General features: G+C 39.2%; 1 protein-coding gene across 1 annotated transcript in view; it reads left to right on the plus strand.

The window, feature by feature from the left end:
- Efhc2 (EF-hand domain containing 2) overlaps positions 1-14,391 on the plus strand; it is a 182,532-nt gene that overhangs the window by 24,532 nt on the left and 143,609 nt on the right. Inside the window, exon 2 of the mRNA XM_059250660.1 lies at positions 9,234-9,422. Coding sequence (XP_059106643.1) covers positions 9,234-9,422 — 189 coding nt within the window. The remainder of the gene's footprint in view (positions 1-9,233; positions 9,423-14,391) is intronic.

The raw sequence follows: 14,391 nt of genomic DNA on the forward strand, positions 1-14,391 counted from the left end.
CTTTCTGGGTCTGGGTTACCTCCTTCATGATGATTTCTAGTTCCATCCATTTGCCTTAAGATTTCCTGATGTCAGCCGAGTGGTGGTGGTGCATGCCTTTATTAATCCCAGCACTCGGGAGGCAGAGCCAGGTGGATTTCTGTGAGTTCGAGGCCAGCCTGGGCTACCAAGTGAGTTCCAGGAAAGGTGCAAAGCTACACAGAGAAACCCTGTCTCAAAAAACCAAAACAAACAAACAAACAAACAAACAAAATTTCCTGATGTCATTGTTTTTAATAGCTAAGTAATACTCCATTTTGTAAATGTACCATATTTTCTTTATCCATTCTTTGGTTGAGGGATATATAGGTTGTTTCCAGGTTCTGGTTATTACAAATAAACCTGCTATGAACGTAGCTGAGCAAGTATCCTTGTGGTATGATTGAGTATCCTTTAGGTATATGCACAAGAGTGGTATAGCTGGATCTTGAGGTAGATCTATTCTCAGTTTTCTGAGGTGCATAGATTTTTTTATTTTAAAATAACTTTAATAATATATTTTTATTCTTTGAGAATTTCATACAAAGTATTTTGATTACATTAACCCCTAACTCCTCCCCCTAAATCCTCTGAGATCTACTCCTTACCCCTCCCTCCCTCCCTCCCTCCCTTCATGTCCTTTTTGTTTTTAATGAAGATTCTGTCTTGAAGCAGATGTCCTGGTCCTCTGGCTCTTACAATCCTTCTGCCTCCTCTTCCTTGATGTTGCCTGAGCTTTAAGTGTAAATGTATTAACTTGGGACAGGCACTCATGATCAATCTATCTGTGCATTTTGACCAGTTATGGCTTTCTGTGACAATCTCTGTCTGCTGCAGAAAGAAGCTTCTTTGATGAGGGTTGGAGCTTCATTTATATGTGGGTATAAGAATAAGTATTTAGAATGTAGTTAGAAATTAAACTGGTTTAGTGAGATGGCAATAGTAGGTTCTCCTTTAGGGTCAGTGGTCTCAGGTATTATGACTTTCTCCTATTGAGTGGACCTTAAGTCCAGTTAGGTGACTGTTGGTTAACCATGGGATATAAGTGCTTGAGAGGAAGACTTCTTAGTTCAGGTAGACAAGCTAGGATTTAATCTGCCTCAAGAGCTTCATATAACCAAAATGGTGACTACATCTTTTACAAATCTTTTATCTTCAGATGATTATCTGCTTTTGAGTCCATCCTGCCAATCTGTCTTCAGATGTGTTACCTTATCTGGCCCCTGTGTGTGGTGGCTTTAACTGTCAATTTGACACACACTAGAGTCACCTAAAAAAGGACTCTTAATTGAGGGACTTTCTAAAACAGCTTGGCATGTAGGCACATCTGTGGGGGATTATCTTGTTTGCCTTAGTTGATATGGGAGAGCCCAGCCTACTGTGGGCAGCACCTAGGTTGGTAGTCTTGGGCTTTAATAGGAAAGCTAGCTAAACATGAGCCGGTAACTGAGTCTTGTATAATATTAGAGGGACCAGCCTTAATATTATACATCCCAGGGGCTCAGGAGAGAACTACTAACGGTGAGGATGATTTTCGGGAAATAGAATCTCAGTACACTTAGCTCTATAGTCCACTTGCTTTAATTCCTCTGGCATAACATCCTATATACACAGCTTCAGTTCTGTTCTCATGCCTAGCTCCTTTCTTGCCTGATTTCTCTCTGTTTATCTACTGCTCACTCTTAAGTTCTATCTTAAGTCTCTCGTCTTAATTCTGCCTCATCTAGGTCCTTTTCATCTTGTTCTTACCCAGCTAGTACTTCCCCATCTGACTCTTCCTCATCTTCCATCTTGTCCCTCTAGTACTCTCTTCTAGCCCTTCAATCTAGTTCTTCCCCATCTCACTTTGTTCCTCTCAAGTTCTTACCCATCCGGTTCTTCCATTCTCTTTTCTCTTCTCTGTCCCCCGTGTCCTGGGAGTCCTAGTATATATACACTTAAAAGCAGTAATCCCTTGGCAGTGCAAAGCCAGGCTTCCAGGGTCAAATGGAGGGGTGATAAGAATTATATAGAGGGGCAATAACCATTAATTATCATTTGTAACCCCAAAGGGAAGTGACCAATGGGGAATGAATTAACTAAAGGCTAAATTCAGGTAATATCTAAGATGGGGGATCTTATGTGCTAAACTATAACCTCAATCGTGATTGGTAGAAAATGTTAAGAATCTGTAAGTTGCTAGGTCAATTGGAGAAAATAAAACTTCCTTCTTTTTTTCTGTGGCTCCTATCTATCCAAGCTATCTGCCTGCCATTTTTCTGCAGGGTGGGGGAAAGTGTGCTCGGTTGCTAGGCAACCAGTGTACAGCTAGATGCCTCTGGTGATAGTTAAAGGGGGATCTGGAACTAGAGGTAAGATTTGGGAAAGGAGGAAGTTAAGCTTAATTGGCACATCTGCCAGGCCTTCTCAAAAAGGTAGCCTGGATGCTTAAGTCTGTTCTTAGAAAGTACAGAGGTATCTCTGATAAGGTACTTTCCTCCATCTGGGGATGGGCCTGGCCGCATGCTGCCAATGATGATAATTACAGGGAGGCTTGAACTGGGGTTCTGGCTGAGCATAGCTGTCAGTACAGAAAGTTATCTAAATATTCCTAGAAGTGGTTAGGTAAGGAGTTAAAGGTCTATAAAGTTAGTAAGGCTGAAAGAAAGGAGGGTCCAAGTTAAATTGTGTAAAGCTATTACTTAACATCCACCTGACCTAGGCGGTGTCTCCTTGTGGAATTTATCTTAAATCAGGAGACCTGCATGTGTATAGTTATTACTGCTAGTCCTTGAAAGTGGCTAAGGGAGATATCTGATTTTGGAGAAAGCCTTTCCTGAGGCTGTTCTCCAAATACCTGGAATGTGTATGTCCAGAGAGTGATCAGTCCATACTGTTAGCCTTTCTTAGGGAAAAGTCAATTGGGAAAACTATGAAGGCACACATGATTTTCATAACAGAAGACAGCTGATATATAACAAACGAAGTAACGCCAAAAGCTCCTTGGAATTTGGCTTCCTCTGTAGGAATTCCTTGATCTTTCCAGGTAGTGACTTTGTCATAACCAGCTGAGTTCTTATGATATGTTCCTGTAGCCCACAGCAACTGAACAAGTCAGCAAGCCATGTTTATGGCTTATGCCTTCAAGTTCCTGCTTGAGTTTCTGTCCTAACTTTCCTCATATGGACTGTGACCTAAAAATGTAAGCCAAATAAACCCTTTCCTCCCATAGGTTGTGTTTGGTCAGAGCATTTTATTTTATTGGAACAGAAAGAAAACTAGGACAGCCTGAAGCCTTTGGGAAATCTTTAATGGCTCCTTTCTGATTGTTTTACCCAGATCAAAGTTTTAGTTTGCACAGCCATTTAATGTATCACTCAAGGTTTTTGGACTTACTAAATCTGCAGCAATAGTGTATTAAGTAGATATGCCATAGTACCAGAGTTAAAAAAATTTATCATCTAAGCTGGGTTTGGTGGAATGCACCTCTATCCTTGCTACTTGAGCAGCTGAGGCAAGAGGAGCTCTTGAACCCAGGAATTTCAGGTTCGTCTGGACAACATCCTTCCATGTATGTGTTGACCATCAGAAATATTTTCTTAGGAGAAATATTTAAGTCTTTTATTCATTTTTAAATTGGGTTCTTTCACTTTTTGCTGATTTGTAAGGATTCTTCATATATTTTGGGTTCTAGACACTTAAGATGACTTCCAAATATTTTCTTCTATTCTGCTGGCTTTATCATCTCTTGATAGTATAATTTATTTAAATATTTTTTCCGGGTTTTTTTTTTTTTGTAATTTAAATGTTTTGTAAAACTCCAACATTTCCTCTTAAAAGTTTAAACTCTTTCAAAAATACAGTACACTTTTTTAAGTGTTTTTAAGTGTTTCAAGAGGAAAGCACAGGGCTTAACCATAATCCACACTAGGCAAATGGAAGCTCCAACAGTGGAAACAGTCTTTCCCAAGGGGCTCAGGTCATCTCTTTGGCCCCAGCATTGGCAGCATTAATCAGGCTGCCTTCTAGGTCCCAGCCTGCTCCATTTAATTGTGCCTGGGATTTCCAATGACAATCATATGGCATCAGCATCTTCAAAATTGCTAGGATGCACCACTGTAACTCGTCTCTCTTTAGGAATTCTAACCCTGGCACACATTAGTAAACCTCAGGTGTTTCCTATGACTCCTTCATATCTTAGAAGCAATTTCACCTGGATGACTCTTAATATTACAAAGTTTGACTGCCAAGGAAAGATACATTCTTGCATATGAATGCATGGAGGTGCAGTTTTAATACCTTATTAAACAAATATTGTTTGTAAATCCTATCTTTCATAAACTTTGTTTGTAGGACAGGAATTATTAAAAAAAATCTATCCTAATTGAAAGTATCTTGGAGACCTGTTGCTGCCTCCATGGTAGACCAACTCCACATGGTCATTTTTAATTAAGATGGCAGTGAAATCACATAACATCCATCTTCTCCAACAATAGCAAATGTAGTGAGCAGCCACTAGCAGCCTAAAGATGGCTTTTAGGATCTTTTAAGATTATCTATGCATAGTAAAGATCAACCCTCAATGTTACTGTTTTAGTCTTTTTTAAAATAGATTTTACAGATTTTAACCATATAGGATTTTAATTTTAAGCCTTTTGTTATATGTTTGAAGCCAAATTTTGTTACAAATTATATAGATTTTAAACCATGCCCAATGAATGACCTACAATTTTTAAAAAACAACCTTTAATCACTTTTTTTTTAATCGCCTTCTTAAGCTTTAAACTATGGAGACTATAGGATCCTGGGAGATATGAAAGATATTTTGCTTTAACCCATGATATTTTAACAAAAGTATCCCATTATGTGGTGGAGGAGCAGAAGGCAGGGGATTGCCAGGTGAAATTTCCAATTTAGTGTCAAGGGCTTGGCATAGCATATTCTAGAGAGAAAAAAGTTTCCACTGGTGTGTTCTCAGACTCTCTAGAGGTGTACTTTGTTGAATACCTCTACCCATCTTATCTCATTCTCCAAGTCTGGGGTTCCCTATTCTGGTAACCAAGGGTTACATTGTACAAATTATAAGAAGGTATTTACCTGAGAAGAAACCTTAACTCCATTTTTTCTTAAGAGTATGCTGCACAGTAGGAATAAAGAGTCTTCTTTCTTTAGACTCCTTATGGCCCATGACTTCTCAAGTATATGTTCTTACTTTTCACCTTACTATTTTTTTCCCTTTTTTTCTGGTTTTTTGAGACAGGGTTTCTCTGTGTAGCTTTGTGCCTTTCCTGGAACTCACTCTGTAGTCCAGGCTGGCCTTGAACTCACAGAGATCCACCTGGCTCTGCCTCCCGAGTGCTGGGATTAAAGGCGTGCGCCACCACCGCCCAGCTTCACCTTACTCTTTTAGCCTTTCTCTGCTAAGGGGCTTTGGAATACCCAAGGTGAAGTCCTAGCCACACCGAAAATGGGAGCTTACCTCTTTAGGTCTGCTGTTCAGCTGCCAGATGCTGGAGACCTGCTTCTGTAGGGCGGTTCAGGTCCCAAAAAGGATGTGTGGAGTTGGAAGGAGGAGAGAGGGAGGAGACAGACACAATCTGAGGGTGAATCAAGTTGGCTGTCAGTAGCTGATAGTATAGTTTAATGTATCTGCACTTTTGATTTTGATGAAGTTCAATTTATTTTTTCCCTTGTTGCTTTCAATGTCATAGCTAAGAAGCTATTGCTAAATCTAAGGCTATGGCTGGCTTCTAGGGTATGACTGATAGCTGAGATTTGCTGAAAGCCATGTCTCTAGAGTCTACATAACTCAACACCAAGTGGATGTTCACCTGATGTTTATGGGAAAGATGATAATGTCGTAGAGCATTAGTTAACTCTTGCGGAAAGTAGGCTTTATGTAGAACCTGACCAGGGGCATGACTCTGAATGGGCCTCAAGGTGCCTTATAAACTGATAATGATCAGACCAAAGTGGGGGATACATAGGTCACACTGTAAAGTTCTGTGGGTCAAGCCAATGAATGAAGCCTTCCAACAATGTCAAGGGCTTTTTGGATTATGGAGACCTGGATCCATAAAGGAGACTTATGATTCACTAAGAAAGCCCTTCAGGGGATAGGAGGCTGACTGTGACTTAACCTTTATGATATATTACTAAGAATAGAGTCTAGTTCATTGACTATTCCAGGAGTATGGTGAAAGAGACTATTAAGGTATTTCAGTGTGTATGACTCTCCATATTATGGACCATCTTGGATATTCTACTCTAGTGTACCTTCCTTTCAAATTTGACTTTTTTTACTAGACTTTCCCATCTATTGGTTCTCACACTCAGAACTCCCAGTCCATCTCCTGTGCTTCTCATTGCCCTGCTGGGAATATCCTCCTGTCTCTTCTTTGCCTGATTCATCCCATTCTCTGACCCCAGAGCAGCAGTCAGTTACTCATGGAACCCCAGCCCTACTATGTCAGCCCAACAATATTCAGCTGTGGCTAGACAAGCTTCCCAGAGTGGAATGCTACATGAATGTAAGCTCAGATGCTGGCATCATGTTACTGTGCAACCTGGAGTCTGTTGCTTTCTGCCTGCTTTCCTCCAGGGAACATGATAGTAATGAGACTGATCTGATAATGGTTTTGATACAGGGAAATGAAACAGTAATATATAGTAAAACCTTAAGAAATGGTCCAGCTCATAGGCTCAAAAATGGAAACTGTACTGTTTTCTAGCTTTCTGTTTATTTTCTATGTCTAAATCTTATCAGGAAGACTGAGTTTCCTCAAGAAAGAGACTGAGTCCTAGGCTTATTTTAACTTCCTGTGTCTGGCACAAAACTAGTACTATAGGAATTCTTAAATATTTGTTGGAGTGTTGCTTTTCTGTAATCCCAGTACCCAGGAGGTTGAGACAGAAGGATTGTTAATTTGATGCCATCTTGGGTCAGATTTTACCTCAGAACAAAACCAAAACATAACCAAACAACTCCCCACAAAAACAGAAGAAATAAACAAAGAACAACAAACAATGTGTTGTCAATAGTGTTCACAATGACTTCAAATTAATTGCTTTAGAACAGGGAACATTGTTATGAAAGTCTACTATTCTACCCATCATTTTGGCAGACACAGTTTCTACCTGGCTGTTTGGTGATTTGAGAATGACTTGACATAACCCGATTGTGTGAGTGTAAATGTATTGTGATGGAGGAGGTAAAATAGAGGTGTTGGCAACTGATTCTCTAAAGAACAGAGCAAGGCTGCATACATGTAGTTAACAATCTGAGTCATTATTGCTCATAAGTTTCCTGCTCATAATGTTACCTTCTCAGGGCAGCTGTCATGGTCCTTGGTTCCCCTTCTAGGGCTGCCCAGGCCTTTCTGAATTCTTCCAAGTGATGACTCAGGGAATCCTTGCATCACTGGAGTGGAGTCCTTTCTACAGTCAACCTTAATTTCCTAAACATCCAATACTCTAGCATTTTCCAAGACCACATGCAACTGAGGCAGGGTTATATGCACCTGTGGGGAGCCGGAAGGCTGGCATGATCTGCACCATAAGAGGAATAGGATTCTTTTGACTCCTGTCCACTGCCATGACAAAGGCCAGGAACTCACATGAAGTTTCAACTAATTGTACTTGAAATGTTTGTTGTTTATATAAAGTCATGTTGCATGTGGACATTTATTTTTATATCACATATGATTGTATTGCATATTGTTGTGGATATTATATAATTTTGAATTTGCTGCATATTATTTCTGTATATATTTTATCCATAGTTAATGCTATGAGTTTTACTATTTTCAGGTGTTCATATATGTGAAGTATCACTTTTTATATGCCCTTGTTTCAGAACTCTGCCCTCTGGTCAAGATATGGCCACTTTTGTCTCAGAATCAGAGAGGCAGTGATTACCAGCAGAGACCCTAAGAAGATCAGGCCTATTAACAGTTCTTCTTTAAAGGGTGCAGGATGGGATGAGAGACCTGTACCTGAGATTCCAACCACTCTAGCCTTCCGACTCCCTACAGCTGCATATAACCCTGCCTCAGCTGCGTGTGATCTTGGGAAATGCTAGAGTATTGGTTCTTTAGGAAATTAAGGTTGACTGTGGAAAGGACTCCACTCCGGTGATGCAGCTTCCATGCGTCATCACTCATATCAGGATGGGGCTTTTTGGAGATACAGCTGCTCTGGAGTTACCATGCTCTTATATGTAACCCCAACAAACTCATTGGTTCATCAAGTTGTACTTAGATGGACAAATTTCTTTGGTCTGTCAGTGCCCTATCCAAGAAAATAGATGTCTCTATGTATCTCCCCAGGAAAAGTCACACAACAGCCCTTTTACTACTTGCCGATTGTGTGTGTGTGTGTGTGTGTGTGTGTGTGTGACATATTTTAACACTTGACTATATCAATACATGTTATTGTAGACTTTTAATATAAAGCAAACACAATTGAGGCACCTTTTTTTTTTCCAATTAGCAGGTACCGAGATTGTTGCCATTTATTATTCTTATAACATGAAGGGCATCTGCTATCCAGCCCCTTGTGCTTATAGGCAAGAGACTCTCAGGAGAGGCTTTGCCAGGCCATGGAACATACATACTTTTCACCTTGTTAGGAGTTGCTACCTCTGTGTTTCCATTGGTGGTCCTTGACTTGTGGGTTGAATCTGGCCTTCATCCTTTTCAACCTCTGGCACTACTTGTGGCTTCTCTCTGTCTATATCACCAAAAATGGTGGGAGATAAGGTCTCATAATTAGGAGAATTGTAAGGAATTTCCCTTTATATTAATGTTGATGAGGACAAGATTTTGTTTTCTGTTTTGGTGAATGTAATGCTTAGGGTTCTGTGAAAAACAGTGGCTTTCTTCTCTGAAGTAAATAAGTTTTAGCTGCTTGGCATTATTTGCAAATAAGTAAAATAGACCAATTAGCAAACCAGTGTTCAAATGTTTACTTGCAGTAATATTTATTTTGAAATATTGTAAATAGCATGGACTATCAGCTTTATTTTTAATGCTTTTCAAAATTAAAAGAAATTAATTAAAAGAAATTGAATTTAAAATGTAACACAAATGGATAAATATTTCTCACAGTTACTTGACACTTCATATGCATTTTGTGATGGGGAAAATGTATTTATGTTGGAAAAGCCTTTACTGTAAGAAAAGTTAGAAATATTAACTTTGGCCACTTTTTTTTATTATTGTCTTTTGTACTCACAGGCAGGAAAGGAGAAATTCCATAAATCCCAACACTGGGGCTTTTGTAACAATGTCAGGATGCTGGTGAGTGATGAGAAGCCTGGAATAGGTGGAGACCTGCTACCTGGGCAAAAGATAAGGCCTAAAAACACTGTATATCCCAAAGGAGATGGAGCCAGTGCACCATCCTGGGTAGCTTTTGATAAACAGGTAAGTCACATGACATTGGAGAGACATTCAAGTTTTACATGTAGATATGAGAAAATAAGCATCATATATATATATATATATATATATATATATATATATATATTAAGATCGTTTTCATTTTTGGCTTTTACACATACTGTGTTTGTGCATGGTATTTCTCCCAATTTATTTTTTATAAGTTGACAAATAGAAATGTGTGCAGTTGGACTTCTGTGTCAGCAGGATCCATAGATATGAATTCAACCAACTTGCAATCCAAGCTATTTGGCATGGGGTACATCTGTGCTGAATATGTGTGAACTTCATGTTTGGTGTTATTCTCTAACCAATCTCCTTTGGCAACTACTTACATAGCATTACATTGTACTAGGTATCATAGGTCATCCAGAGGTAAGTTCAAATACTAGAGGCTGTGTGAAGGTTTTATGCCAATATTACACCATTTATGTAATGGACTCAAACATTCTTGTGAATGTCTGGAACAAATTCCCTGCAGATACAAAGGGATGATTATATATTTAGGATGTAAAGCGTGTTTTTGAAATATGTACACATTGTGAATGGCTAAGTAAAGCAAATTAACATGTGTATTACTTCAGGATTTTCTGTGATGAGAACTTGTTTATGTTTTGTTTGTTTGTTTTGTTTCTAAAGACAGGGTATTACTACATTGTCCTGACTGGCCTAGACTAGGTTGGCCTTGAACACCATGTAGGCCAGATTGGCCTGCCTTTACCTCCAAACTGCTAGATCAGAGGTGTGAGCTGCCATGCCCAGCTAAGAATGCTTAAAATCTACTCTTGCTGTGCCATGTGATACATCTCCGCAACTTACTCTTTTCCATTCAACTTTAATTTTGTATCCTTTAACCAAGGCTACTTCCTCCCTAGCCTTACAGACAGGCAGATAGACAGACACATGCACACAGAGCTAAACAAAACAAAACAAAAATTATCCTTGCTCCGTTGTTTCAGACAGGGTGTTTTTGTTACATGGTATCAAATGCTTATCTTTCCCAACTAATACTTCTCAAGCTTTACTTCATCTCTTTCTCTGGACAGGATAATCTGTCTTTCTGTAGATACTAAGAGCCAGGTCACTCTGTCACTTTTGCCTGGTGAATTGCCATTGGTCTAAATGTGGCATTAAATAGCAATAAAAAATGCTTTCTTTTGCTGCACACTGATTGTGGTTACCCATCGCTAAGTACCATAGTGTGAAATGATGAGAATTGTTGATGTGAAGGGAAGAGGTATTAGGCAAGAGTCTGAAATTTCCTTTAAGATGGGGGTCTCATGTAGTCTAAGATGGCCTCAAACTCATTTATACAGCCAAGGCTGGCTTGTACTTCTGATCCTCCTGCCTCTGTCTTCAGAGTGATGAGATTACATGTGTGTGCCATTACAAATGGCTTGTGAATTTTCAGGGTATATGTTTGCAAAGAATATACACAGAGATACAACCAGTAGTTGGAAGGGGGAGTGCAGTTTTGTGTTTTCTGGTTTTTTTTTCTCTCTCTCACTTGAATACTGGGGATTGAACCCAGGCTCTCAAACTTGTTAGGCAAGCACTCTGCCACTGACTACACCCCCAACCTTTTAGTATCTATAGCAGGGACAAAGATCAAAGAAAAGAAACCCAAGGCAAGCAGTTATTTTCTATAGGGCAGCATATGGATGTGCCATGTTTACAACAATCCTGAATTACAGCTTCATGTTTTGTTCTCTAAGAAGAATCTGGTATATTTTTTATAGGTCTTATAAATTAAAGAGAAAAGAATTCAGGACTAGATAAAGAATTCAAATCACAATATGCTCAATTTATCAAGTGATTTTTTTTAGTAGGTTTTAGCATGGGTTGGTTGACAATGTCCTGAAATATGGTAGAAGTGACACATCCCCATTACATCTGTGATATGGTGCATTAATTAGAGCAAACGTTATTTGAAGCCCAGTTCTGATACTTACAAGAGATCAAACAGACCACAGGGAGGCTTCTTCCCTGGGAAAGCAGCTCCATTTTCAACATGGGCCAATATTTCTTTAAAAATCGTTTTTTCATGTCTGGCTCTGTGTTGGACTTAGAGCTCAAAAACAAGTCTGGGCTGACTGACTTGGAGCAATTATGCATGGATTCCTGTAATTCTGCATTTTATAGAATATATAAGTTGCAAGGGCCAAATAAAAGATTCTATTTTTACTTCTTAAATACAAAGAGGTTGTTGATATTTTTAATTCACTATGGAAAAGTAATATAGTCTCTACCATTCTCTTGCATGTAACTTTGAAAATTAATTTCATATTTTCTCAGTGTTTAATATATGCCTTTCAAGATGATTTTGAAGCCCTGTAAGTACTTATAAAATTATGTAGAATATTTCATGAAGGTGAACTATATTAGCCTCAGACTGCTTGAGAAAATGAAGAGCTTGCTCATTTCAAATCTGACTAAATGCAACATAATTCTTTTGCTTATTTTGTTGGTCAACATCAATTAAATATTCATTGAGATTTAAATGAGACCCTAAGACTATGAGATATTAATGTGCCCTGACAAGATCGTGAGCGACACAGCAGATTCTAGTTAATACCCAGAGCAAATCATAAAGTGCTTCCTCCAGTAGTGGTTCAGCAAAACAAGTCAACACCTGTTAATCATTTGTTTTCTTCAAATGAAACACTTTCAACTTGTTGCCAGCTTTTCCAATACCTCTAATCCCAGGGATGTATGTAAGGTTATACTCTGAAGTAATATAAAATAAAAATGAAGGCAATTCTTGGGAGACCATATTCAAATGAGTATCGGTAGTAAATGTTATTATGCCTACCCAGTTCCACATTAGGGGGTGTGCTCCATTTCCTAGCTGCAATGACTGCTTTCCTAAGCAGCTCATACTTGTAATCCTCTCTGGAGATTTGCCCCCGCTGATGGAAGTTGAAGCACCAGACATACCCCAGCCCTTCTCTAGGAGCTGATAAGATTAACCAAAGCCAAGGGGCTCTGCTTTGTTCCCTCATGGTGAGACAACTAACTCTATGCAGTGATCCAGGCTCCCTTGTGCATCAGGCCAGTGTTTAACCTGATCCGTGAATGCTTGCTTGCTTGGCTTATTTCCCTATCCTTTGCTGTTTTTGTCCTTTCCTTACAAATTTCTCTCAAGATAAATCATGTGTGCCTACCCTGTTTCAGACTCTACTTTTGTCGGTCCCAGCCTAGGATAATATTACAGCTTATATGTGTGATTCTAAAAGTGACCATCAAAACACTCCGGTTAGATAACTGTCACCTGACTAATAGAGAGTTATATTTGCAATCACCAAAAATAGCCAGTGTGTGCTATCCTGCATGGTCTCTGCAGTGAACACACCTTGCCAGTCATTCTTCATTCATTTGCACTTATTATTTTTTTACAGATGGACTATCAGTTCTATTCAAGCTGGAAATGTGCCTATTTAAAACTGTTCACCTCCCAGGTTTCTTGTAGCTAGCGTTGTCCATGCAACTCACTTCTTGTTAATGATATATATTATACTTCCTGCTAATGATATGTGTTAAGCTTTATTGGGTGGGCTCCTGGGACAGTTACGTTTTTCTAATGAAAAGAGTCAGGCTCAGCTGCTGTGATTTTCCTGTTCCTCACCCTCTATTTTCTTGTCTGTAATTAGTATATAATTCTTCAGCTCTGGTAGCCATCCTCTGAATACAGTAGAGACAAATGGGCCTGGCATCCCTTTTGGTGTCATAGAGCTACCACTTCAGGCCCAGACTGATTTTATCTAGATTTCTTACATGAGAAAAATCAGCTTCAATTTCAGAAGTTCTCAGCCCATACAGACATTTGGAAATGTAGTGAAGGTGTTCCAGTTTGCCACAAAGCTTAAGAAGTAAGGTTGGACCGTGGCAAGGTGAGAGAGGTACTTCTCTTGGGTTCTCCATTTAAGGGAAACCTGAAATTTAGCAATCATGCTTGATAATATTTGTTTTAATTTATTTAAAAGTTAATGCAAAAATGTCATGATTAACAAAGTAACATTTTAAATAATGACAGGATCAGTAACTGTGCCATTTGATTTACACTAAGCCTGAGGTGAAAGATTCAGCAGTATTGATTTTCCCCCCATCTTTAGTGTTTTGACATTTTGTTTACCATGATTTTTTGACATTAATTTCGATTTTTTTTTTTTTGTTTTTTTCCGAGACAGGGTTTCTCTGTGTAGCTTTGCGCCTTTCCTGGATCTCGCTCTGTAGACCAGGCTGTCCTCGAACTCACAGAGATCCGCCTGCCTCTGCCTCCCGAGTGCTGGGATTAAAGGCGTGCGCCACCACCGCCCGGCTAATTTTGATGTTTTTAACTGCCTCATTCATAGACTAATACTTACTTGGAGGTCTGATACCAGTGATTATCTGGGTGCCAAAGGAGCATTGCACATCTTTGCCATGTGAAGCAGGCACCCTGTACTGCATAGAATCACTCCACCTAAAATACCAGTCATACTCTTGTTGAGAAAGTCATGTTTGCTTAAAACCCTTAGGATTGTGGTGATTGATACAAACAACTAAAACAATTTTGCTTGATACTTCCCACCTCTGAAAAGGCTGTTGATGTCGTTGACCTCAGCTAAGGAAAAGAAGGCCATCATAGGCCAAGCTAAAAGACTACTCCAGAGTCATGATGGAACACAGAACATGAACACAGCTAAGCTTAGTGGCTAGGGCTTGCAGTCTCAGCCACTCAAGTGGATAAGGCAGGAAGGCAATAAATTCATGGCCTCTTGGAAATGGAGAGAGTTCAAGGCCAGCTTGAGCAACTTCCTGAGACCCTATCTCAAAATGAAAAAAGAAAACAGAAAAGAAAAGAAAACAAAAACCAGGGCTAGGGATGTAGCTTAGTAGTAGAATACTTTTCTAGCATGAGTGAGACTCTAGGTTCAATACTCAGTACTAGAAGCAAATACAAACAAGAAGAGAA

The sequence above is a fragment of the Peromyscus eremicus genome, chromosome X (assembly GCF_949786415.1).
Source record: "Peromyscus eremicus chromosome X, PerEre_H2_v1, whole genome shotgun sequence".
NCBI classification, from domain to species: Eukaryota; Metazoa; Chordata; class Mammalia; order Rodentia; family Cricetidae; genus Peromyscus; species Peromyscus eremicus.